This window comes from Cygnus olor, chromosome 1 (assembly GCF_009769625.2).
Source record: "Cygnus olor isolate bCygOlo1 chromosome 1, bCygOlo1.pri.v2, whole genome shotgun sequence".
NCBI classification, from domain to species: domain Eukaryota; kingdom Metazoa; phylum Chordata; class Aves; order Anseriformes; family Anatidae; genus Cygnus; species Cygnus olor.
In genome coordinates this window covers 140140638-140166849 of record NC_049169.1, presented here as the reverse complement: position 1 = coordinate 140166849, position 26212 = coordinate 140140638, and the positions used below count along the sequence as shown (strand labels likewise).

At 39.1% G+C, this 26212-nt stretch overlaps 3 protein-coding genes across 7 annotated transcripts in view; 2 read left to right on the top strand and 1 right to left on the bottom strand.

Moving 5' to 3' along the window:
• MGAT4A (alpha-1,3-mannosyl-glycoprotein 4-beta-N-acetylglucosaminyltransferase A) overlaps positions 1-16882 on the top strand; it is a 76555-nt gene extending 59673 nt beyond the window's left edge. For all 3 annotated transcript variants that reach the window (XM_040546311.1, XM_040546398.1, XM_040546225.1), the window contains exons 13-16: positions 7760-7838; positions 10044-10110; positions 10894-11006; positions 11176-16882. In XM_040546311.1, the coding sequence (XP_040402245.1) occupies positions 7760-7838; positions 10044-10110; positions 10894-11006; positions 11176-11202 (286 nt within the window). In that variant the 3' untranslated portion in view covers positions 11203-16882. The remainder of the gene's footprint in view (positions 1-7759; positions 7839-10043; positions 10111-10893; positions 11007-11175) is intronic.
• On the bottom strand, positions 16803-22313 carry UNC50 (unc-50 inner nuclear membrane RNA binding protein). 3 transcript variants are annotated; one of them, XM_040546829.1, is made up of 6 exons: positions 22237-22313; positions 21533-21843; positions 20573-20693; positions 17850-17989; positions 17671-17772; positions 16803-17107 (listed from the first exon to the last, which is right to left on the bottom strand). In XM_040546829.1, the coding sequence occupies exons 2-6, from the start codon at positions 21810-21812 to the stop codon at positions 16971-16973; spliced, it is 780 nt and encodes a 259-aa protein (XP_040402763.1). In that variant the 5' UTR covers positions 21813-21843; positions 22237-22313; the 3' UTR covers positions 16803-16970. The 3 variants fall into 3 exon arrangements, with proteins under 3 accessions (XP_040402763.1, XP_040402669.1, XP_040402842.1); XM_040546735.1 differs by having other exon boundaries at positions 22127-22264; XM_040546908.1 differs by having other exon boundaries at positions 21533-21847; positions 22127-22262.
• On the top strand, positions 22283-25118 carry LOC121065320 (cytochrome c oxidase assembly factor 5). Its single transcript, XM_040548116.1, has 3 exons — positions 22283-22483; positions 22642-22725; positions 24817-25118. Exons 1-3 carry the CDS (start codon positions 22382-22384, stop codon positions 24856-24858), a joined length of 228 nt encoding a protein of 75 aa, XP_040404050.1. The 5' UTR covers positions 22283-22381; the 3' UTR covers positions 24859-25118.
• Positions 25119-26212: the final 1094 nt, after the last annotated feature.

Genomic DNA, 26212 nt, shown 5'->3' with positions numbered 1-26212 from the left:
TGCAAGGCCTACTTGACATAGCCCTGCTGAATGTTGAAGTCGAATGGCTGCTGATTGTTTTAACCCACACCTGAAGAACAGGGATGTGTAAATTGAAATTGTCTAATGTTGCCTAAGTTTGAGCACTCCCTATAGGTTTGAATGACATAAGTTGGATAGTGCATGTGTTTTTTGAAAACACTGATTAACACCAAGGAAGTCCTTGGAAGTGCATAACCCATGGCCATTTTGATTATTGTCAGCTTTTCTGCAATAGGAATTTAGAATGGATATTTACAAAAGTAAAAGGTTTCAGGTTTAAAAAGGAAAAAAAAAAAGCTGTGGAAAATGACAAGGATGTATTTTATACTGTGGGAAGGGAAAAAAAAAAAACCTCACCAATTTATGTTAATTTGCTTTATAATTTTTGGAATATGAGGCTCATTCTTTTTTGTATGTGACTGCTTGGCAGTGTTAGTTTGAATATCTTCAAGAGGGTTAGCAGAATTTTTGTGGTTTTGAGTGTTTTTGGAGGGGAAGGGAAAACAGGGAGGTGGTGATTTATTTATTTTTTTATACCCCATAACACTGCTTTTAACTCTGTAGTTGTCCAGTAGTTGTGTCCTTGCTTTTAACAAGTTGCTGGTCCTAATGTGCCGTTGGTTGTTAATAAAGTGATTTTTATGAGGCTCAACTTGCTGTCCGGAATTTCAACTTTAAACTGAAATCTTAATACTTTGACAAATCAGCTTGTAGATCACATGTACTTCTTTGTGTTCTGATGTTGGCATAGATACTTGATGTGCAGTATTTGAGACTAATCATCTAATTTTCTGTGCTGTTGACCCTAGAATCGCAGGGAACCTGTGATGTTAACCTTGCACGTATGTCCTATGGTGGCTTCTTGCAGTGCATAATTCTCACTCATGCGAGAAATATATATTTGACTAAACTAGAAAATCATTGTATTGTGTGAAGAATATCTTTTCTGGCTCCTGATAACATACAAGTTAATTCATCTGCTTTTAAATTGTTGTGACACTACTGAAAATTACCTGCACAAAAGGTGATGGTTGCTTGCCTGCTATTACTGCCACTAACTTGTAGAGAAAAAGAAGCACAGCTTGTAAAGCATGTTCTCTAGCAGTGAGAATTTAAGTGTTTGTTTTTTTTTTGGTGTTTGTTTATTTTAAGTAGAATAAAGTTGCTAAAAATGCATCATAGCACTTGGTTATATATGTATCTGAAGTATAGTTAATTATCTATGCTGTGGGATGCATGTCCTCTTTTTGGAAGAGATCCACAAAATCAAGTGTATTACAAAGGAAAGTTTTCTACAACAGCTTTCCAAAACTGGCAGTGTAGTGGAGCCTTCTCATTGTTTCCTTTTGCAGTAACAACCACGTAAAACCTAGGGAATTATGAAATCATTAGGGTTTGGAGTAACACAGCAGTAATTTGACTAATGTGTAAGCTGTTCTCTGTTCATAAGCACTGTCCAGTATAGAAACTCTCCTTGCACAATGCAGTATGTTCTACTTTTCTTGTGCAATTTTAGCTGAAGTAGCACACACATACATGCAGCCACACACGGCCACTAGGTGTATGTTTTAGAAATAATCTTTGTTTTGATTTTTAAATATGTAATTATGTTATAGGTTGTTAAAGCTTAACGTCACTTTCATTTTATTAGGCTTTAATGGTGGTGTCAGATGATAGAAAATATTTGGAAGTCTCTTAAATTTATTAGACTTTTGGATTGTCAGTGTATTTCAGGTAGGCTAACGTTTTTAGCATGTATGGAAAAAAAAAGAGGAATTGAGGACTCGATTTCTGTGTTTACATAAGCTTCTGTACTAATGAGCAGAACATCCTCCAATGGATACCCTGACAGCAGGGATTTGGCAGGCAGGCTCCCAGCCACTGATGCTGTTTGCTCCGGGCATGGGAACTCTGCCCACAACAATGAGGCAAGAACTTCGTAGGAAAAGAAAAATAGTACGGATCAGAGACAGAAGAAGGGAGCTCTCTGAGCCAAGGACATGCTGCTTTCTCCTTATGGCACTAATATTCCAGATTGGTGTCTTTGGCAGCGTTCCTGGGTTTACTGTTCTTAGTCAGAAATCTTAGAGGTTTAATGCAGTTGCCTAAATGTTAGGTGTCTAATGCCACTTGAGATACCCTAAAATGCTTCACCTGATTTTCAGAAGGGCTTGAGTCTCTGATATGTCACATTTGCATCTGCCAGCCTGTGAGGATGTCCATACCCAACGGCATCTCAACTGACAGTAAATGCTGATGTTTAAGAAAACTGAAGGGAGCTCCTGGTGTCTGTACTTTCTGGAGAAATAATATTCCAGGTGTGTATGTGTATATGTAAACTTAAATAAACACATACACACACATCTCCAGTGAAATGTGGAAAGATTTTTTTGTTTTATTTATTTTAGATATATTATAAAACATATATTCCAGCTTTACATATTTATGTATAGAATATATGTATATGACCTATATAAAACAAAAATAAAATCTGAAACTTTCTACATTTCATTGGTTTAAGAGCTTAGCAGAATTAACCTTGCAGAAGAGCGTAAGGGCCTTTTAACTAATGTCGATCAGATTGAGAAAGAGCTAAATTTCTTAAAGAAAAGAGTGAAGATTTCATGAGAGAACCTCTCCCTTTAATAATAAAACAACCCCCAAACCAGTACTCACTGAAACCCCACATTAGAAATAGTGAAAATGAATTTAATGCCAACCCCTTTTCTATTACAGTTGACCTGTATGCACTCCAGAGAGCACACTGGAGGTTTAGAAAGCTGTTCTCATAGTCCTCACCGGGACATAATATATATGTCCATAATATATATTGACAGTGAGACTGGCTATTTTGGGCAGAGAAAATAAAATCCTACCAAGCATTGTGCATAAGAGTTAATGGGGTAACTGTTCCTTCCCCACCGCCTCCCACCCACAGTGTTTTTGAGTCAGAAACTGTAACAAGATGAAAACCTCTCATTGGTTTCTTGCCTCTTATGAGTACTTGTGTGTGTATATATATAGGCTTGCAGAATTAAGCTTTTTCTTTTTTTCCCAATTATAAGCAATTTTTGCAAAGGAATGGGTGAGAAGCATAAAGGATAGGAAAAGAAATTGAACCTGAGAGAGGGAAAATAAGTTATTCATCTTTCTTTTATAATATATACAGGAAAAACAAAAAATAACGCATGGTTAATGCCTGTTTCCAGTGACAGTAAATTAACATTTCCTGGTGAGGGTTCTGGGAAAATGACAGAGTGGGGTTAGATTAAATTTCTTTTACCACATTTGCATCCAGTGATCAAAAATCCTGGACAGGATTGGTGGATAATGACTCTTGCAGGGGTGACAGCGTTTGTAGAGAGCCAAAAATTTGCTGACTGAATGTTGCTTTTATAGCAATTCACACTGTGTGGAATTTAAAACTGTTGTCCTGCAGATAGTGCAAAAGTGGAAGGAAACATTTCCTCTCTGCCTTCCTATCTCTTCCTTTTTCTGCAAATGGGATATACTAACATATATCAAATTGCTAAAAAGAGACGTAAGGAGGATATGCAGAGAAAAAGATTTGATTCCTGATATTTACAGCGGACAAAGGCCTGTGTTCATAAATAGATTCTTAGAATATTTTTGTTTAGCATCCAGTGAGATAAGACTTTTGTTTCTTTCAAAACAAAAATGTATCGGTAGTCGATGTGAATTGTGCTTTTTTTTTGGGTGTGTGTATTATTTCCTTTTATAAAGCTGCTATTTACTGGTAAGGTTTTTTTTGTGTGTCCTGTTCTCTGCTCTGTTTCTCATGGCTCAACAAAGCAGAAGATGCACGGAATTGCACTTTTGTTTAAAAAAAATTAACACAATTGGCATTTCCTTTTTTTTTTTGAATAAGATATAAAAGGCAGTAAGACACACTTGTTAATGCCTAAAAGGAAACAAATCAGGTAATGGAGAAAATTACACTTTTCTGAGTCTAAATATGCTTTGATGTGGGGGGAAAGAAGAAAGATACAACCCCTCCATAAGCAAAGTAAGAGGAGGGTGAAGAGGTGCATACTTGCTTTGTTGTTGTTGTTTTGTGGTGTGGCTTTTTTGTGCCAAAAGTGCAAGTGATGAACTAGTACTGAAAGATGGAAAAGTTTAGCTATTTAAAGAATACTAAAGGTAACTCAAGTTAACTGCATTGGCAAGCTAATGATATCTTTTGTCAGTGTATTAATGATGATCGTGCTTCTGTCCTTCCATTCCTCTGTGTTAGGATGTATATGAGTACTGATTTAACTGAGTGGTTTTATTTTTATTTTTTTCCTCCAGCTGACTTGACTATGTAGGTGAATCTAGTTCCAAGGCAGAAGTCAAACCCGCAGCTTTCGTATTCAAATCACTCAATATGGAAACTGAAATCTTATTTGCAACTTTGACTTTGTTCCCTTTTGTGTGTGTTTATTTTTTAGCCTTTGTTGCTCTTTAAATTTTATTGTGTAGGTTTTTATATGCCACACGAGATGTTAATGTTTAGCATTCTCTTTACTCTCTTATTACACTGAGGTCAAGAACCGAATGTATGTGAGCTGGTTCATACATCTAGGAACTTCTGGCAGATAGGAAGTTGTGTCTATTTTTGAATATATGTACAGTAGCTAGTTATTATATCTGACCCTTGCCTCTTTAAAGAGAGACTGAAAATGGAAAAAGGTTCTCTGAAGTTTAGGTACATTGGTATTTCACTTAGCAGTTGTGAGTTAGAGTTACTTTTTGCTGATGACTCCCATCAAGAATGTCCAAATGTGCCCATCTTCATGTTTGGTAATTAAAACAAGCTGTGAAGTAATGTTTTATAAGGCAATAGTTGTTTTTTTTTTAGGTTAATATGTATTTGTTTGGGATTATTATATTCAGAGGTCTGTAGCTTTCAGAATTTTAATTGGAAGGAACGCTTCAGAAGGCACTAGGTTTAAACAGTAGGTAGACAAAAAATATCTTTGATTCAACCCCAGGAAAAATGTCAGGTAACCAGAGGAGAAAAAAAAACACATGTTTTTAGTATTTACACAGGCTGTCACCTGCAAATCCCAGGACAGATGTCAGAATAACTTAGCCAAAAGCACAGCTACTTCCGTGGCTTTCAGTTTCTGTCTTTCAGTCTTCAGAAAAACATTTCATAGCCTGAACGCCTTGTGATTTAGCAGTGTGTCGGGGAGGCAAGTTTTATAAAGGAACAGCTAAACGATGCTTCTTTCAGAAGCTGTAGAACAGCAACTCACTTGTAAATGAACTGTTATTCCTAAGCAAATTTTCTAATTCATAAATTTTATTTCTTAGCAAAAGATTGATTATAGACATGAGCTGTGTATGTACATTCATACTTCTATTTTTAATCTCTGTGTAACTTCTGTCTAAGTAGGTGTTATCTAACAAATGTTCAGGCAAGGCTCAGATTTAAAAATGTCCCTTCTGTTCTAAACATAATCTTAAGTAAGATGTGGAACATATGCATATGTTATAAATGTATGTGCATATGGCAAACACACTGGAAAAGTGGTTTTGACTACATGGAAATCTGCAAATCCGTTTTTATTACTTCCATAAATTGTTTCAGCTTCGTGCCAGTTTTTGAGCTCGGTGCCCTAATGGCATAATATCTGTGGGGAGTGCAGGGGGAGAATCCTCCCCCTTTAATTTCAGAAGTCGATCACTGTAGGACAAACAGCTGGCTGTGTTGTTCTTCAAACCAAACCACCACCTGCCCCCACAGCACCCCTGAAGCATTATCTTCTGTTGAGAGCACAGGATCACAGAGGAGGGTTATTTTTAATTTTTGTGGCTTTTTAGGTGTGTCTTCTCAGAAATGAGATTTGTGAAATAGAAAGCACTACAGAAAAGTACTGCACCTGGGGTTTGGTAGGAGAGTTTGATGATTGCATCTCAGATGCAAGTGTTCAATATCTGGCATTTAAAAATATAAATCTTGGGATTTTCAGTGTTTTCGTGAGAAGAATTCCCATGAATGTTTAGAATAATTGACAGGCTAAAGGAGAGCAATTCAGATCTGCTAGGTCAGAATACATCAGAATATACTTATAGTCCTCTTCTGGTCAGCTTTGCCAAGAGTTTGTTTTGCTTATTAATGAAACATACAGTAAAAACATTTTCTCAGAATGGAAGCATGAATCTTTGTGGGTGTTTAGATATCACTGCTTCTAATAAGATTCATAACATTTTTCTTTAAAGAACTGTATATGTCTTAGGTTGCTTCTGTACATTAGAATCAACTAACCTCTATATTAAACTGCTGTGAGGAAAAAGTTCTTCAAGCACGTACAACACCAGAGCTTTCTGAATCCAGTCAGTGCAATAGAAATCAATGTAGCTTTCATAGATCTGAGTGTGTGATTTTTACTCCTCTTCTGAGCCTTGATAGAAGACATGCTACATGCCTCCGAGTGTCTGTGTATTTTTAAAATAATTCCTCTCATTTTAGGATCACAGACCCTTCTAATTCAGAGTCAGAGAGCTCTGTTTTCTTCTACTTTTTGACTTGTAGCTATGGAGAACGGATTAATGGCAAGTACTTACCTGGCTTCAGATGTACTGGATAAAGACAAACTGGAATTTACATCTCCAATTATGTCTTAATAAATTGCAAATTGAGCTAATGTTTGTAATTTTAATCAAGTGATAATTTCTGAACTAATTTTGTCCCTGGCTGGTGATGTGTTTAATGTAGAAGATAGTGCTTACTGTTTATTTCTCCAGTTTCCATCTGAAGGAAGGTTTGAAATGTGTTGATGGATTGTTACATATTCATTTAAACGCATTAAAAGGAAAATAGGTTTGTTAAAAGTGACATTTGAGTAGGTATAATATATAAGTAGTTTTCAGATAGTAATCTGAATAAACTCCTCTGCGGTCTACTAGAAAAAAATGACAAGGAATAATTTTTCAAGCATTGATACCACCTAGTGGTAAAAAAAGATTGTTACTTTATTTGCATAATGTGTATTTGACATCAAAAATACTATCAAGTTTGTGTTATATATAAAGAAAGGTAAATTAAACCCTGTCTTTTGTAACTGATTATCTACGGGTGCATAGTACTGCAAAAACTGTTAGAGAGTGGGTAGTTAGATTTCTAAGACCTGCACTTCACCAGGTGATACATATAGGGATGGTTTTGATACAGTTCTTGACATTGAAGAATTGACAGTTCCTTGATACAGTTCTCTCCATTAAAAAAAAAAAGTTCATTAAATGCACATCTGAGTGAGGGTAACTTTGTACAGGTTTAAAATAATAATAATAATCCTTCTCTGTGTATACAGTTAAAAGAAAATGCTTTTGTAAAAATAATAATCTGTCTTTGGAAAATAATTTTATATTCAGCTAATGTTATGCTGTGTGTATGGGCTGGGAGTTCCTGGCACAATCATTAATGAGAGTGTGCAGTGAACCAGAGCAGAGAACTGGTCTTGGGGAAAACTGGCCTGGCAAAAGAGTTGCTGCAGATAAGTTCCCTGACCTGGCTCTGAATGGATCTGCAGAGTTCACTCTGCTGGCACAAGGTGGGGGTGACCCATGGTGGGAAGCATCTTTTACTTACAATCAGCCAATGTAGCTCAAAATAGAAGACACATTATTGTAAAACATACAAAGTGATTATTAATATATAAGGTTAAGTTATTAACACACTTAGCTAATTCTGACTGATGTATGTAGGCTATTTTTCCTATTCCATTTACAGGTACTTGTTTCACAGTGGCAATCCAGAGCACCCAGGAGATATACTTCTAAACACAACTGTGGAAGTTCTGCCTTTTCAGGTATGAATGTATTGATTTGTCTCTTCTCCATTATAGGATAAAAGCAAAGTCTGCTAATTGTATTGATTTTTCTTTTTTTTTAGCTGGGTAAGGGAGACATGAATGCTTCTTTTATAACTGTAGGCTTTTGATGCTCATACTTTTTTTTTAAAATTGGATCTATTCACAGAAAACTAATGGAACTATTCAGATGTTCATTCAAAGTGCACCCTGCTATATGTGCTGTTGGTAATTTGGAGGTGAACAAACTCATTTTCTTCCAATTCACTATTACTACTTAAAACAAAAAATAACCAACCAGTCTGCCATCTCCAATGTATTTTGGAAAATGGGAATGCTATGTCAATCTCCTTTTTGACTTAGTAAAAACAAAACAAACAAACAAGACCTCTTGGTTCAGGAGTTGACATGCATCTAAACCATACCACAAATACCTTATAGGAACTTCAGTAACTGGATTCTCAGACTAAGCCTGAATTTTGTTTCAGGAGGGCACTATACTGTCTAAAGTATGTTCTTGCTTGAAAGCAGATGATACAGGTTCTTCTTCTTTAACTGAATATTGTACCTGATCATTTATATCACAAAACTCTGTGTGAAGATTAAGATATTACTTCAAATAGGTTTATTTTATTTACTCTTAAAACAGCAAAGTATTTCTGTCTTCTCCCATTCACGTCATGGGGGTATCTTGAAATTTGTGCTTTAAGTGCTATACAAAAAATTAAAACAAAACAAAAACAAACGAACAAAAAACCACAAATGATCATGGAGGGATTCATTTCACTATTCCTGTAGTCCACTGTCCTGGAAGTGGAAAAAAAAAATACAGATTTCTGACCAGCTCCATCTCCCAGTAAAAGTTTGATTCTAGTTATACGACATGATACCTGGGCTATCATGTTGTACTATAAAATTTAAACAATTTTGTTTCTCAAGACCTCAATACCTTATAGGTAATTCAGTATCTGGATTCTAAGTCTGTTCCTTTCCCCTGATAACTGATTTTTCCTGATAACTGATATACCTTTCCTCAAGGAAATATATTCAGCCATAAAATCAGCAGCAGTCCTTACCTCATCTGGCCCCAAGATATCACGGGAATGGTTATGTCTGGCTTTCAGGTGCCCCTCAAATGGGGACATCCATTAAGCACATAATGCTCCCAAACTTCCATTGCTATTGATGCAATGTGCGGAAAGGTGAACAGGAAATTCTGTACCTGGCGCATTCCTAAGCCATTGGTGTTACCAGAAAATGTCACCACTACAGAGACAGCAGCTGCAGAATGATAGGTGCTGTTTTGAGAGAAGGATTTCTCCACCATGGACTTGAGTACAGCCAGAAGCCCATTCATATACTTCTACCCTGATCCCCCATAAGCAGAAATCAGGTTGGGGGCAGGAGGAATCCTTAGAAAACCAGTGTCCCTAGGCTGGATTTGTCAAGGAACTCAAGCAACACACTCAATAAATAAATAAATAAAAATCCACCAGACCAAAACCAAATCAAACTGCTTTTCAGCACCATCCCTTCAAAGTAGGAAACAACAACAACAAAAAAAAGCTGATGGATTTAATTTCGTGGGCCTGTCAAGAATTTTTAATTGATTCCTAGGAAATTTTTATAGGGGTCTTTTAGTACTGGGTCATGTGATTCTGGTTGCAATTTCCAGGCTGTTTTTGAAGCTCCGGTCTACAATTTCATTTTTCTGTTCTTATTAAAGAAGCTCATTGATATCCACCCTTTTTAGTAAGGTGGTGATAATTGAAATGCTTCCCTTGCTGGTCTGAAGGCTTTTCATTTTACCCAAATTCTTACATCGAAAAGTGAGCTGCAAGATTCATTTGTCATGAGAGAAATCCGGCTCAGCCATAGGAAAAGAAGGCAAGGTTTTGCCTTTGCTTTTCTTCTTCCCTGTTTGCCAGTATCTGCTGTGTATTCTGTTCATGTGGCAATTAGCATATCAGTTAAGTGGGGCACCTGAAGTACTTCCTTTTTCTACCTTGAAGCCAAATACAGTTCAGTTCTGTCTGGAGCACTGCTCCTTTTTCTTTTCTGTGTTGGTTTGTCAAAGGCTATAAATAATTATTCTAGGCTTGTTCATAATTATTTAGAAAAGGTGGATGCTGGATACACACTTGACTTTTGCTGGCAAAGTTGTATGTCAAAATAAATGATCTTATCTGTGCTTTGTTGTCGTAGAATGAAGAATTGGTATTGAGCAAAGAAACCAAAGACAAACGCTTAGAGGATGGTTACTTCAGGATAGGTATGCCACAGACAGCAATGTTTTTTTGTTACACATGTAGAAAGACATGTATTTTGTTACTGTTGCACACGTTGAGACACTTTAATTAAAAACAAGACAGACTTAAAACTCAGTTTTTTGATCCTTCGTTTTGGGTGTGTGACCTTATGTAGGCTTTCCTTACTATTGCTTCCAATATTTCTTCTTTGAGACTGATGGTCTAGCACCACTCTCATTTGGATTGCAGCTACACCCAACTTCTCTGCCAGAGTAGACCCACTTAAGTTATTGTAGAGGCATCTCCAGGTTGCTTAAGATCACCTCTAATGTCCTGTGACTACATAAGTGCCTCTCTGTGAGCTGTTGTGCTCGAGTGTGTGCCGTCAGGGTCTGGGCTTGAACCAACCCTACAAGTAGACAATCGGCTGTCTCCTCGTGGGATGAGATTGCCGTTTCCATAGCCAAGCAGCTGTTGGGGCAAGTGGCAGGATACCTGTTGCCAAGGAGGAGAAATTTTACTCATAGGTTGTATTTAGCTTGTTGGACATAGGTTGGGCATCCCTGTTATAATGAAAGCAAGCTTTTTCATCTTAATGAATTGCAGTTGGTGTATGCATGGTTTAAGTGTAAATTCTAAGTAGGCTTTTAAATTGGGTTCTTATCCGTCCTAATATAGTTGAGGATTCTTTAAATGGGAGTACATTAGGCATGAATGGTGTCCCATGTAGGTGCATTTTTCTGGGCGTAGATTCTGTACTTTGTTAAGAGGAATTAATGGAAGATATACTTTCACTTCTTTCGCAGGGAAATTTGAAAACGGCGTAGCTGAAGGAACAGTTGACCCCAGCCTAAACCCTGTTTCATCATTCCGGCTTTCAGTAATACAAAATTCAGCAGTATGGGCGATTCTGAATGAGGTGAGAGGTGGTATATTCTTTTAAAAATAAAAAGACAAATGTGAGATTTCATTCTTTCAGTGTGTTTGAAGCTCAAAATTTCGGATACCACTGAGAACGTTTACCTCTGATTACTAAGAGAACCGCAGTTTCCTTAAAATATAACTTTCTTTCTGATTCTTTGTTTCAGATTCATATTAAAAAGATTACAAACTGATCATCGAATTCTCCTTTAGAGGAAAAAGAAAGAATCCTTGAAAACTTTTCCTGTAAAATCTGACATCCTTAACAAGTCATAAATTGAAAATACTGAGCATGCACCTTATCCCAAATTTCTTTCATTTTCACTTGAACTCTACCTCTTGTGAAATCTACTGTAGATGAGAAGATTGTATTTACCCCTTCTTATCTGATCCATCCAGAAACTGATGCTCCACACCGATATTGTTCATCTGAGGCCTAGGTTGCCCTCCACTTTAATGTGACTTTACCATCTTATGGTTGCAGAACCCTACTACACTTAATCTGTACTATTTGATAGTATAGTAATATAGAGAAGTTGTACATATTGTTACATTCCTGGAAGAAGAAGAAAAATATAATTATTGTTAAATATGTTTTATGAAGGGGGTACTTTCGGAGTTCCATTTATTTTCTATAATAAGAACCCTCTTTTATAGATTGTCAGGGATATATATTAAAAATGTTAGGGATATTTAATTTATTAAAATAATTTGAAAAGTACATATTTTTATGCAGTAAAATTTTAAATTGATATAGTTTTTTTTATGAATTCTCTAGTTTAAGTTATCTTTCTACATTTTTCTTTGGAGATGCAAACATAAATTAATACCATATTTCAAATATACTGCCATGTTTAAAAAAAAAATCTAGATTAAGTTTCTAAATTATGTAGTTTTGTACACAGAATCTGAATTATGTTCAGTGGCATTAACAGAGTTCTGAAGAGCATTATTCTTTGGAGCTATGAATTTCCACTATGTACAGTTTGTAGCCACATGGAGAGCATGTTGAAATGTCTTATTTCATATTATGTACTAAATCTGCAGTGATTTTAGATTTAATCCATTGCATTTTAGAAGAATTTTTCAATTCCTAACTGTTCTTTCTTAAAAAAAAAAAAAAAAAAGAAGAGGAAAAAGAAAAAAAAAAATTTAGACATTTCCTAGCCTGGACAAATTCATTTTCTGTACTACAAAAATCAGTCCCCAGCTTTCCTTGGAGTGACAGAGGTTAACCTCTTTAAAAAGAGTTAGTAGTAATTAGATATATTGATCTACAGCAGTATCCTCTTAAGCAGTTATTGCAGTATTTATTTTAGATACATTACAGTGAATAGTTCTGGTTTACTTTTATTTTGTTCTATTGTTCAAGAATAAGGTTTCAGTTTGACTTTTTATCGATCAGTGTAATAACTCGCACTAATTTTACTAAGAACTGAATTTGGCTGCAAGTTAGTACCCTGCCTTTTTGTTTCAAGGGAAACAACAGTGATCTTGAATCAGAAACTCCGTCAGGAACATGAAATGGTTTAGATTAAATCCAGAGTGGATTTGTTGCAGTATTAATGCTGCCACTGTTCTTAAGAGTTTTTCTGTTAGGTGCTAATGTGTAAAGGACACAGGCACAGGAAGATTTAAGTTACCCAGTCAGAAATGGTCGGGAAGGAAAGAGGCAGGATCTCCTCTCTTCACTAGGAATGAAGTGCCTGATTGACACCGGAGCGGGGCTGCTGCCCTGGCTTGGGGATTCTCAGCTGCTGTGAACCAGCCTCCTCGAGCTGACATCTCGAAAGGTGGCACAGTTCTTGTGGGGTGGAGGAATTCCCTTATCCCCAACAGCGCCGTGGCCAGGGCACAGACATGGAACACTGCTGTGGGGTCCCTAAACTAGGGCAGGGATCTTGAATTCGTGTCTCCAGCAGGAATGTTCTTCTAATGGATTTGGTCTCTTTTTCATGACCTATTAATAAGGATTAGGAGCCTAAACCTGACTCTCCAGCAGTGCAAGCTGAGAGCTGTCACCACTGGGATATAGAGTCAACTTGCGTTTTCTTCTGCCTTCCTGGCTAATTGTGTTGTACCTTAGACAGTTCAGCGGTATTCAAGTTTGTAAGGTTTATAAAGCTTAATTACTTCTACAGACCATACTTATTTTTTTTTAGCTATGTCATCTGAGAACACAGATAAGATTTGTACACGGAAGTAAGATCTTCTATTTAGACTAACTTGTGTAAGTTGAAAAAATAAGGAAGCTACTAGGCAGGCCTCATTTACTTTTTTTCTGATTATATTGGATGCTATAAATAAAATATGGAAAGCTTGCCTTGCCCACAGAGACTGTGGACAAGCTAAGCACTGGCCTCATACACAGAGTTTATTCTTGGAGTAAGGAAGGTAAGGTAATAATCTCAGAATCCTACCCGAATCTAGCCTGGTATGATGCACAGCCCAGTTAGTTATATGCACAATGGTATTCCATCAAATTATTACCAGTGGCTTTTTATCACAGATCAACTAGCAAAGGTCTAAGGAAGTATTTGTTTTCTTCTCAGCTGTGCCTGGGAATGAATGATGCAGACAAGGTAGGCTCTAGCTATTTACTACAATTTAGATTGCAGAAGTACATTAGATACTGCAGTTTCTTAAAATAAGTAGTTCTGTTGGTAGTGGCTTTCATCTTTTTCTGTGAGTTCATAAGTTTACTGGTACCATTAATCAAGGATGCTGTGTGTACTCTCAAAGCATCACCGTTCCTGATGTTTCATAGTAGTTAAGATGAATCATTGATAATACACCTAATCACACTGAACCCTTCCAGCACTGATTGCAGAACTCTGGTGTTACCATTATATTTAGATCTCAAGAACACCAAGATGAAATTTATCAAAAGCAACAAATTAACTAGTGCTTGATAAAGTATGTTTGGTTGGTTTGGTTTTCATAAAGGGTATTGCATTTTTATTGCATTGTACTAGAAGGAATTGGAAATACTCAGGGCTCCTTTGACACTTGCAATGTTCTTGAGCATATGTACTATTGAAATAATTGTGCCACATTAATACAAATCATGTTCCGTAGATTCAGGTAAATCAGGCTTGGTGTTTTCTGAAAGTTCTGCAAATTTGCTTGGAAATTATCTCTACAGATGGCTATTCTGGGTTTTTAAACTTTCAAATTCTAATCCCCAAGTCAGTCTAGTGAAGTACAAGTCTCCTTCCTGGAATTATGCTTGAAATAAGAAAGCTTCAGCTGTTTGGCTCAACAGTCACTAGCTTGGGTACTCTGTGACCAGATTATGCTCAGAATGGGCTCATCTGTTTTACATATGTCACAAGTTACATTATTACCGCAAGAATTCCTCTCAGCATCTTAAACCAATTACCTGATTTTGGGGGAGTTTTTTTCTATATTTATTTAACTTCAAATTACTTTTGTTTTGGTCTTAAAAATCCCCAGTAGGTCAGTGAATCTTATGGTAATCAAGTAATAGAAAGCGTTTCAAAATAAACTGCATTATCCTATTAGCTCTTTCTGATGTTGTTAAAGCCTCAGAAAAGAAGCCAAAGTTATTACCCAAAACCTTCATTTTCTGGACAAATTATTCTTAACTTCATGTATTAGATGATAAACAGACCAGCTGATTACAACTCTGGCTTTTCTGAGCTGATCATGACTGCTCTGGACCAAGGAAATACAAGTCGCAGTATTATCTTGCTTTGCTCGTTTGGTGGGTAGACTTACTGAAACCTTTGTAAATAGTAAGAACAGGATATGATCCCAAGTTAACACTTTAAAAACAAAACAACTGAAGAGTATTTCTAAAACTCTGTATAAGGCTTCATGCTTTTGCAGACATCTTAACCATTTGTTGGCATTGATAGAAAATATTCCTATAGGCACATTTATTTAATTAAACATTTATTAAATTAAATGTTACTCATGGACCAATGACAGACTGGACTCCTGTTATATCACTGCTTTTCTAGCTCTTCCAAAAGAAACTTTTAAATATCTTGAGTCACTTAAGAGCAAAGCAATTTATACTTTGCCCATATGATATATGATTCCTTGAATGGGCTGGAGTATGATTAGTCTTTGGCAAAACCATATGAATTTGTAATGTTTTTCTTTCATTTTTTTTCAAATATATATCATTTCAATAATGCTTGTTTTTTGTTGGAAATGCTGCAAATGAAATATTGTAGTAATTTGTAGTTTGCTTCCAACTTGGCAAAACATTAATTTTCTAAAAAAGAATCAGAGTTTTTCAATCTTTACTCCCTTGAAATAAATCAACCTTTAGTTCTATATTCGTTCCTACCAGGTAGGATGTGTTCTGAAAAAGCTAAGGCAAGTAACTGTAGTAGAAATGGGAGAAAGCCCTACGTTTTATAACATCGTTACAATCACCAGCATAATGCTGAAAGACTTGTAAGAAACTGGTGTTTTCAGGCTAGCATCAAATACTCATTTAAACCCCCCCGCCCCAAAGACATAATGAATTGTTCTTTGAGTGTTGCTTTTTTGACCTTGGTGTTCTCCTAAGGGTTTTTCTGATTTCTGTTGTAAACAGTGAGCAGCTGCCCCTTCAGGAAGCTTAATTTTGAGATCTGAAGCCTTGTTTCAAGGGGACAAACTTTGATCTCTCTAAAGGCAAGGTATACAGGCCCTGAATCCTCCATTGATTTCAATGGTATTGCACCGTAGGGAACTAAACATGAAAAATGTTCACAGTTGAACTTCCCTGAGTGGGTGATCGCTGGTGCTAGGATTCCTGTTAGGGAATCCTGTACGGTTTAGGCTGTAGCTGCCTGCAGGACAGGAGCTCGTACTTTCAGCCAGGGTGGATGGCGGTTGTGACTGGAGTCCTTAGCCTTCCTTGGATCCGCGGTTCAGTGCTCTCCTTCTTAAGAGGGGAACTTTGCTCAGTGTCTGCTGGGAGGGGAACACAATTCTCTTCAAGCCTTAATAGTGGCTGAAACACACAGTACTGTAAGATGCACTGCCAGCATATTTGGTATTTTAAGGTAAATGTGGTTTTTCCTTAGAGATCAAGTTCTAGTACTGGAATATTAAGTCTTAGTGTATCCAGTTTACTCTCGCATTGTTTTTGAAACTGAATCCTAGTACTCATGTTTCATATTGAACACAATCTTTGGAAAATTGTCATCTTCATTTTCTGGAAGGTGTTGTTTGTGACGGTCAGTTTATACTCCTGCCTTGTGGACTTCACAGCTGTAGGCATTGCCATAAGTCTGCGTGGCCAAATTAACTTGGACTTTCCTTCCCTTTTCATTAACACGCCACTCGTAATAGTGGATGTAATAATACCCAGTGGACTTCTTCAGAGTAGGTTTAAAAACTTGCTGCTATATTTGGAAACCTGATATGGGGTCATGTTAATTGTGCCTTTCATCAATGTTTCTTCTGTGTGCCAGCATTGTCCATGTATAGTTGAAGTAATCACGAAAATAAAGTGATCTAAAGTTCTTTCACAAAAGGAAAGGACGGTTCTATACCTAGAGCTAGTTGTTGCTTTACCATTGCAACACTATTAGGAGTTCTACTTTCATGCAATCCCAAGGCAAGGTATTCCAATATTCTTCTTATATAAAACTGCTCTTTGGTGTCATTTGAAACCCTAGTAACGTAGAGCTTATGCCAGTATGTGTAAAATAGCTGCAGTAAGAGTTATGCTAAATAGACTTGTTGCAGTTAAATTTAAGTTACAGTGTACAATTGTTTTTAGGAATGTACTGCAAAAGTATTTGAACAAAATTGCTAACATGTTTACTGTTGTAAATATTTTAATAAAAATGACACTTCAAACTTTTTTTTACACAATTATCTACAATAAAGAGAAATTTACAACCATTTACAATAAGTTCTTAACTGTTTTTCTTTATCATCAAGACAGCTAAGGTAAAACCAAAGTAAACATTAGATAGATGAAGTCCGGTTTTTATTTCACTCTGTATTTATAGAAGGAACAAAGCATCTTGGTGAAGTTCCATCCACATGCTAATGAGATCAAATAGAGCAAGATGAGAAGTGCAAACGGGTACAAAAGAATAGCTGTGTTCTTCAAAAATGGCAATGCTGAAAAAGAAACAGCAATGAAGCATGTGTAAAGTAGTGCTCTTTCAAAAAAGGTGCTTCATCTAGAACGGCCTTGGGGAAAAACAGCAAGAAAAAATAGTACCCCTCTAGAAGGGGTGCTTAGAAGAAGAGGCTTAGAAGAACAGGCTGGTCATCTCTATCCTCTCAGTCCTACTCTCACCACGGATTTAAGAGTACTTTTGTTAAGCAGTACAGGTAAAGTCCCGAGAAACTGCTTTACCTAAAACTGTACACTTAAACTTGATATAGAGTTTTTATCTAATGCAAACATTTTGAAGTGGATTTACAGAGGAAAAAGAAAACCAAGCTGAGTTGTTACAGGTCTAAAAGAACACGAGGCTGGTATGGTGAAGAACATAAAGCCTGCTGTTGTTTACCCATCTGAAAATATACATTAGGTACATTTTTATCAAACTTCTTTTACCATGAAGAGTACCTTCAACACCCAGCTGAGCCTATGCTTGAAAAATTAATAGGCTAAACTCAAATAGACTAAAATAATGCTCTTCTTTTCAGTCAAATAAGGTAAGTCAAATACTTACCACTGTATCCTAGGAATGTCACATAGATGTAGTAGCCAATTGCTATCAGCCATAACGTGTTCCCAACAAAATATCCGATGACTGAATCAGATATGATGACATCTGAAAGAAACAACTGCTCTCAGCTGTTGCAGTAGAGCATGATTTTAGAGCAGAGAACACATAAAAAGTCTACTTACAATTGATGAAAAACAGCTGGATAAAGTGCAAAATGACTAGAAGTGGATAGAAGGCATTCAGATGAACATCAAAGGCATATCCCCACTCCACATCATAGTCTCTGTTCTGCTGCTTTACCAAGTACTTATTAGAAATGAACCTACACAAAGAGATATTTGAGAACACGGTTAATGCAGAGCTTCGAAGTTGACTGACAAAACACTGGTCTGCGACAGTCAGCCATACGTGATCCTAACTCTGTGCTCTGACCTTTCCGTTATATGGGAGAAAGATACCCAACAATGAGCACTGCTGGTGTTTCAGATTACAGAACAAACCTCGAGACTTTACATTTTCTTCAGCTTAAGGTCTGCCGACATCAGAAAAATGATCCCTTTTACAAGTGGAACAAGAAGTCAGTATGTCCTCAGAAATCAGAAGTTGAGACTGCAGATTTTGTGGTAGCTTTCTCTGAAATACTCTTTGTACCAAAAGAAGGGTCAGAAAGAGGCAGACCCTGGATGCAGAGTAAAGCAAGGCAAGAAGAGGTTTAGACTCATTAGGCACGTGGGAAGCTTTTGCAAAAAAGTTGAGTCTGTACAGAAAGAAAGGACTTGAACCAAAGTGGAGCCAGGTGACTGGTATTTAGGCCTGTAGGAAGCTAACTCAAGACAGAGGAAAACCAGCAGATGCAGAAGTATTTCTGGTTCGGGACAGCATAGCCCGAGACACAAACTGCTGGAGGAGACGAAAGGTATTACTGATTCTATGATTCTACTTCAGGAAGCATTATACTTATGCTCCTCCTCAGGCATTTTATGGGCTGCTGCCCCAGACAGGACAGAAGATGAGATGGGCCTTTCATCTATCAGATGCCATTCTTGTATGTACCTGATTCCTGACTTTTCCAGTTAGAATCACAGAGTCATTAAGGTTGGAAAAGCCCTCCAAGACCATCTGGTCCAACCATCCCCCTGACACCAATGTCACCACTACACCATGTCCCTAAGCACCACGTCCAACCTTTCCTTGAACACCCCCAGGGATGGTGACTCCACCACCTCCTTGGGCAACCCGTCCCAGTGCCTGACTGCTCTTTCTGAGAAGAAATGTCTCCTCATCTCCAACCTGAACCTCCCCCGGCACAACTTGAGGGCATTCCCTCTAGTCCCATCCCCAGTTATCTGTGAGAAGAGGCCGACCCCCAGCTCCCCACACCTTCCTTTCAGGTAGTTGGAGAGAGCAATGAGGTCTCCCCTGAGCCTCCTCTTCTCCAGACTAAACAAGCCCTGTTCCCTCAGCCGCTCCTCACAGGACTTGTGCTCCAGGCCCTTCACCAGCTTCGTAGCCCTGCTCTGGACACGCTCCAGGGCCTCCATGTCCTTCTTGTAGTGAGGGGCCCAAAGCTGAGCACAGCACTCGAGGTGCGGCCTCACCGGAGCAGAGTACAGGGGGACGATCACCTCCCTGGTCCTGCTGGCTGCACTATTCCTGATACAAGCCAGGATGCCCTTGGCCTTCTTGGCCACCTGGGCACACTGCTGGCTCATGTTCAGGAGAGCATCAATCAGCACCCCCAGGTCCTTTCCCTCTGCACAGCTTTCCAGCCACCCTGCCCCAAGCCTGTAGCGCTGCATGGGGTTGTTGTGGCCAAAGTGCAGGACCCGGCACTTAGCTATGTTGAACCTCATCCCATTGGCCTCTGCCCATCGATCCAACCTGTCCAGGTCCCTCTGCAGGGCCTTCCTAACCTCTGACAGACCGACACTTCCCCCCAACTTGGTGTCGTCTGCAAACTTACTGAGGGTGCACTCAATTCCCTCATCCAAGTCATCAATAAAGATATTAAAGAGGATGGGCCCCAACACCGACCCCTGGGGAACACCACAATTACAACTGGGAGTTTCCAATGTCGCTGTTTGAAAGGAACCTATCCTCTTCTGATCAGCATCAGTTTAAGAAGACAGATACATTACTGAGAACTCTTTTAAGTGTCCTTGATTCCTTGTACATTTTTCTTTCTACCACTACCAAGAAAAAGCTCTTGGTAAGATAAAAATTCTTTCTTTTGTGCCCTCACCTTGCCACACTGCAGAAACACTGATGTCCTGTTTTATGGTTCCCTTGCTGAGGTAGAATATATTAATAATATGCTGAGGCCTGGGTTACAAACTGTCTTGTCACTGCCTCTCCCCTTCTCTAAGTCTCTAGACGTCACAAGGTAAAACTGGTAGTGACTACCAGCAAAGGCAATATGCATGAAATAAATAAGAGAAACATTGCTTGTAGTGGAAATAATAACTAAAATCTTCAGCAAGCAGCACAGACCAATTTTCTATCACCCTAGTTAAACATAATCATCCTCAGGCTTACATTATTTAACCAAGCTATTCAACCAAATTAAGGAATGAAGATTCTTTTTTGATTACCAACTTTGTGATCTGGAATTATTGCTGAAGGCCAACCAGCTCAGGAAGAAAGAACACAGAATTAAATGTTCATCATAATACAGACTGATTATTAATCATCTTCTCCAGGAAACAGTAAAGAAAACTATGCCCTTTTTTTTAAAAAAAAAAGCAAATTTTAAAATAATTCCATTAACAGCACAAAACCTACAGTCAACACTATAATTTACTTTATAATTTTGCCCCAAAGAGGGAACCAAGTGTCTCGCAAACAGCAGAAGGCTATCAGTGTCCCAACAGCAATACTGAACTCAGTTTCAGACGTTAATACTTACCACATTAAAGTTGCTATCAGGAGACCAACGCCTACACAGTCTATGAATACAACCCAAAGAAGCAGCTTTATTGTTTCAAAAAAACCCATGTCCAGCACAAATCCAAATCCTACAGTGGACACTAAAAAGAGAAAAAGGATTATTGAAGTTAACTGCAGAAAAGAAAACATGATTTAAATCAATACTTTTTTTTGAGTATGCTGTTATGAAATCTCCAGTTTCCTTTTTATTTTTCACCTTGCAATTTTTTCAGTCCAACAGCTCATTTTTTTCCACCAAATACTAAGTGCATTGCAATTCATTTATAACTCCTTTACAAACTGAAAAATGCTATAAGACCAAGTGCAAATTAACACCAAACTCCACTGCCCTCCCAATTATTTTAAAAATTCAAACAACGCTACAGCAGAATATTCTTTGTTTCATAAAAGCCCATTGTTAACCAAAACCATGTATCTGGTGGGGTATACTTTTATTTTGGAGTTAACAGCTTTGATATAAGTAACAGCAATGTGCAATACAGAAGAGAAGTCAACCAGGGTAATACTTCTGAGTTCTCAATTCAGTCTAACAATTATATGCCAGAGACTGTGCATAGTTTAATTCTGCAATATACAGAATTGCTCTTAAGGCCTTTATTGGAATAACAGTATTTCATCTATAATGTTAAATAAACTGGATGTTCAGTACTTTTTAACCAAAGTATTGCTATGTGACGTGGCTTTTATTACTGTCCGTGAAGTTACAGGGAAGTACCTAGTTTGGAATGCAGTAAGAAGCAAGTTGCAAGAGATTTATTCAAAAGAGCTACAGCTCTGCTTCTGGTTTTCTAGCTGCCAAAAGGATGGGCCACTTTCTTTCCCTCTATTCTGATTACGAGATACTCCATACAGACTGGACTTTTCTCCCCGGAGTAAGAAGGGATACAAATGTGGATCCCCTCCATTTCCCCGCACTCACCGCAGAGCCAGATGCTGAGGAGCACTAGGAAAGCGGGGTCGTCCCTCGCCCACTGGTCCTTGGTCTGCTTCCTGTAGTGGAAGTTCCTGTAGACCCTCTGCGGCGAGGTGAACAGGTAGAGCATCTGCCAGAGGGCGAACTCGAAGTCCATCTGTCGGAAGTGGAGCAGCCTCCGCAGGTACTTGTAGCGCTTCGCCCCGGCCGTGTGCCTGGCCGCGTCCCGGGGGCTCAGCGCCCCGTTGCCCTGGCTGCGGGCGCTGACCGAGGTGGTGGGCAGCATCGCGCCGAGGCGGGGCGTTCAGGGGCCGCACCTGCCTCGGCACACCGAGGGGGAAACGTTTGAGTTTAGTTCGCGTTACGCAGGCCCGAAGCAGGCCGCGAGCAGCGCCGGCTTGGCTGGGCAAGCTACGAGCGCGGGGGCGGCCGTTTCGCGACCCTCCCGTCCCTCCCGGGGCGGCCATTTCGCGACCCCCTCCCCACCCCGGGTCGGTCATTGCATCGCCCCCCCCCCCCCGTTCCCCTCCCCTCCCCTCCCCTCCCCTCCCCTCCCCCCCCCCAGCCGCAGGACCCCCAGCGACCCCCCATGGCTCGCACCCCCTCACGGCAAGGCAGAGCCGGCGGGGGGACGGCGGGACCCCAGCCCGCTTCAGCCCCTCAGGCGGCGGCGGCGCGGAGCGGCAGCGAGGCCCCTCGGCGGTCCCCACCTCACCCGCAGCCTCTTCCGGCAACGCTGCCCCGCGCCTGCGCGGCGGCCGCTGAGGGAAGCGCTAAGATGGCGGCGGCCGCCTCAGGCCGGTGGCGGTACTTGCGTGGGGCGTAGCGGGCGGCGAGGGGTCGTTGCGCGCCGCCATGCCCAAGTACTACGAGGAGAAGGAGGAGGACGGGCGGGCCTGCGGGGGGGTGCGGGAGGACCTGCGGCAGTGCCTGCTGGAGAGCCCCTGCGTGCTGCAGGTGAGCGGGGCGGGCTGAGGCAGTGCTGTGAGGGGCAGTGCCAGCCCCTCTCAGCCCCGTCCCCAGCGAGCCTCTCCTCAATGCCTCTCGACGGCTCCCCGAGCTGCGGAGGGTCCTCAAAAGATAAAAACAATAGTCTTTTATTTGTCATCCAACAGGAGAACAAAAGCCCCAAGCAATGTTTGAGGGAAGGACACTGTAGAAGTTTGCAAAACACGTTTTTTGCATGCAAAAGGTCGATGGTAAGTGCCCGTGTGTTTTCTTCTGCCAGCGGCCAGGCTGCTTGCTGTCCCTCTCCTTGTTTTTTTTAAACAAAATGCTTCAATTCGGTAAAGCTGGTGTCACTAAGCAGCGTCACTAAGCAATGTTTAATGTACTTGCTTCTGAATTTCATGTAAAGTATGAATATTGCCCACTGTTCTCATTGAGAACAATGCAATTCTAGAGTGAATAAGCTAGAAGAGATGCATGTCTAAATTGAATCAGACTTAAAATGTGGCAGCTAGGGTAAATGAGTTACATGTTCTTAGTATTGCTTTCAGTAAGGCTTTGATTTAAGCACTATTTATGGATCGTGTAGTCTTAAGATACTGACTTAGGCTAATATTTTTTTTTCTGTGAGGTCACTGGAAAAAACGTGTGTAGATAATTCTTTAGTTAGAAGGATGTCCTGCTGAAAGGGACTTTCACTACTGATGCAGGCTTCTGCATTTGAAGGTAGGCAGTCATTGTTTCTGTTTGGAGGACTAAAAAGAGCAGGAGTTTCTGTTTTTCTTAAGTGAGTTGTCAAGAAAGGTAGTGAGAAGCCAGTTGTAAAAATGTAATTAGATGATGTTTCCCCAGTTTTGATAGGAGTTCCTTATCCAGAAATAACTTGCTTGTGTTTCCATAACATTTAAAGTAGCTGAGTCATGGCAAAGATGGTATCAGATGGTATCAAAACTTTGTCAACGCTAGTAATAAAAGCCCCCTTCCCCCCCCCCCCTTTTTTTAAGCCAATTGTGATACCTAGTGAGGGATATACAGCTGGAAATCAACCTAAACATCCTGTCCTGTACAAATTGCATTAATTTGTGACAAATGGATGTAAAGATACGCTATGTATGTAATACTTCAAATATTTACCATTTGATACTGCAGCTGCAATACATGTGTCTCTAGATGATGGGTCTGTGTTTCTGTCTGTAGATCATTAAGCAAGCGTGGTGAAACAAGTGTTCTAGCAAAGTGTCTCTAGTCATGTGGGAAGAGGCCTGGCTCTTACCTGCTTCCATTTAACTGCTCCAAATTCTGAGGATGAAGAGTGACGTTTTTCCTGTCCTCTTAACTCTGTAAATCTTTGTGATAGTGCTCTGCCAAAGCTGTTACTTGATATAACAGTGAGGCCAAAAGAGTAGTTTTTGTAAAAGGTAGAAAATAAATGCAACTTAAACTTTAGTATGCTTCAGATATAAAAGTAGCAACAATGTTTAAAACAGAAGTTGCTTGGTTATTTTGCGAGCCCATTGTGAGTTAGCTCTTTAATTTTGCTGCAGTTCTGAATTCTGAAAGAGGGTCAGTTATTGGAGATAAGATACCCATTCAATCTAATATCTAGACGTTCTGGATGTAGCTCAATTGCAATCTATATCTGCAGTCTTCAAGACTGACTATCTGAATTCAGAAGAACTCTATCAAGATCAAAGTATGTTTTTCTGCTTTACTGGGAAAGAACTTGCAATTTAGTTTCAGTAGGGGTTGCGTGAGAGATTATATTTTAGCTTTACTGACTTGCCATCTATTAAATGCTGTTTTTTTTTGTAACTGCCAAGAATTAATTTAAAGTTTTAATAGGCTGAATATTTATTTCAGTTTTTACTGATTTTTTTTTTCCAGACACTTCCTGTATATGTTATCCGTGTCCTCACTGACATTTCCAGTGACTCTCACTTAAACCCAACCTGAATTTTCCTCTTTCTACTCATCAGTTGTTTCGGGGGGGGGGGGGGGGGGGGAACTCTAGGCAGATTTACACTCCTTTGTTTTCATGTGTTTCTTGCCAGTCCCCAATGCTGTTCTTTATTCGTGGTGTTATAGTGTTTATGTCAGAATGCACAGGGTCCTTACCACTTCATTTTAACTTTGTATGAGATTTGAGGTAGTATAATATCTGTTTAATTGGAAAAAAAAAAAAACTATGGCATGTTGGTTATATCACTAATTTTCTGTACAGTGACTTCTGCTTTATTTTGTACTTTATTCTGATGTTACCAGTGCCAAAATAGCATAAGCGCTCTGAAATATTTCTTATGTAGAATGTAGTATGATTTTAATATATTGCCTTCAATTTTCAGTTGGATGCCAGGGCAAGATTCAGAGGAAAGAAGGGATACTGAAGTCCTTGTGAGAAAGAGAGCCAGCCGCAGGAAATCAGGATTCATCAGCACATTAACCAAAACAGAGGCTTAAGTAAGAAGATTGTATCTGCTGCATCCTTTCGTGCAGTATTTTCATAGAAGGTATCTACTGCTGAGAATTCTGACAGATTGACCTGGATGTGCATTTAAATGTTAGAAAGAAGGTGTGCATAAAGCTGCAAGTTCTGGCCAAAATGGGTACCTGTCATGCACTTGTAATAAAATATGTAAAATCAGAATAAGTTGCAAAAGTTATCACCGTGTTTTGAAGTTAAATTTTGGTTATATTAACTCTGATAATGTTTTACAGTTGCAAATAATACAGAATTACAGACTCGGGACTGGTACTTGACAGGTATGCCAGAAGATACCTCAGGACAGAGATGTTTCTGGAGTTGATGAGTTGACCAAGGTTATGAAATGTGTGTGCAAGCTGCTTCCTTCCCAGTAGGTTTGTTACACAATAACCCTGCACTAATAGGCAGGAGCGTCAATGCTTTGCAGTGCCACGTATACAAGGGTGGCATCTTTTTCCTTGTGCTACAAATGCCTTTTAATATGATGTTGGCACACCTGTTTGTTAGCATGGTCTAGTTGTCTGATTGGACAACTAGATTAAAATATGGTTTCTCTAAATTAAATGTCTTAATTAAATGTCTGATTAATCCTACAGTAATCTGATTTCTCATTGTATTGGCACAAGTACAACAGAACGATAGCATTATTTTATTCCGTAACTTGATTGCTGTATGCCAGGATATGGCTACTTATATACTGTTGGATGGGGGAGGAGGGAGTTCCTGACAGGCCAACAGGTAAGGAGCACATGGATGCTGTCACCGTATTCTAGAAATAGTTACAACAGTTTTTAAGTTCCTCTGAGATGACGCTGGACCATCCATTTGCATTATTTTTTCAGGCAAGCATATAGTACTCATCCCAACATACGTACAAACTATGAGTGATGATTTGGACCTTACTGTTTGTTGGAAATTGCGTTCCACAAACTGTGAGAATATTCCTTGTTTTTGCTTCGTCACTTCTCTGAATTCTTTGGTTTGCATTTATGGGTGTAAAATGTTCAAATTGCCATTCGTGTTCAATTAAATTTTAACTAGTTTCTATTAGAACTTAAACTCACACTTCCTTTATTTTTTTTCTTGTGCTCAAGAAAAATTTCACGTAACTCCATAAGTTATGGATGCAGTGAAAAAGCAAATGAATGGAGGAAAATGATGTTTTGCTTTACATTGATCAAGGGTGACTGGCAGATCTGCCTGCAGTATGGTAGTGTTCTTTCATATGTAGGTAACATCTATGTTAGTCTCTTGCC

Excerpts from the sequence above, each read along its gene's own strand:
- LOC121065320 (XM_040548116.1), top strand. The coding sequence starts at position 22,382 with ATGCCCAAGTACTACGAGGAGAAGGAGGAGGACGGGCGGGCCTGCGGG. Across the intron at positions 22,484-22,641 it reads AGAGCCCCTGCGTGCTGCAG|GAGAACAAAAGCCCCAAGCA; the intron begins GTGAGCGGGGCG and ends GTCATCCAACAG. Across the intron at positions 22,726-24,816 it reads TTGCATGCAAAAGGTCGATG|TTGGATGCCAGGGCAAGATT; the intron begins GTAAGTGCCCGT and ends TTCAATTTTCAG.
- UNC50 (XM_040546829.1), bottom strand. The coding sequence starts at position 21,812 with ATGCTGCCCACCACCTCGGTCAGCGCCCGCAGCCAGGGCAACGGGGCG. Across the intron at positions 17,990-20,572 it reads CTGATAGCAACTTTAATGTG|GTTCATTTCTAATAAGTACT; the intron begins GTAAGTATTAAC and ends CTCTTTGTGTAG. Across the intron at positions 17,108-17,670 it reads GACATTCCTAGGATACAGTG|CATTGCCATTTTTGAAGAAC; the intron begins GTAAGTATTTGA and ends TTTCTTTTTCAG.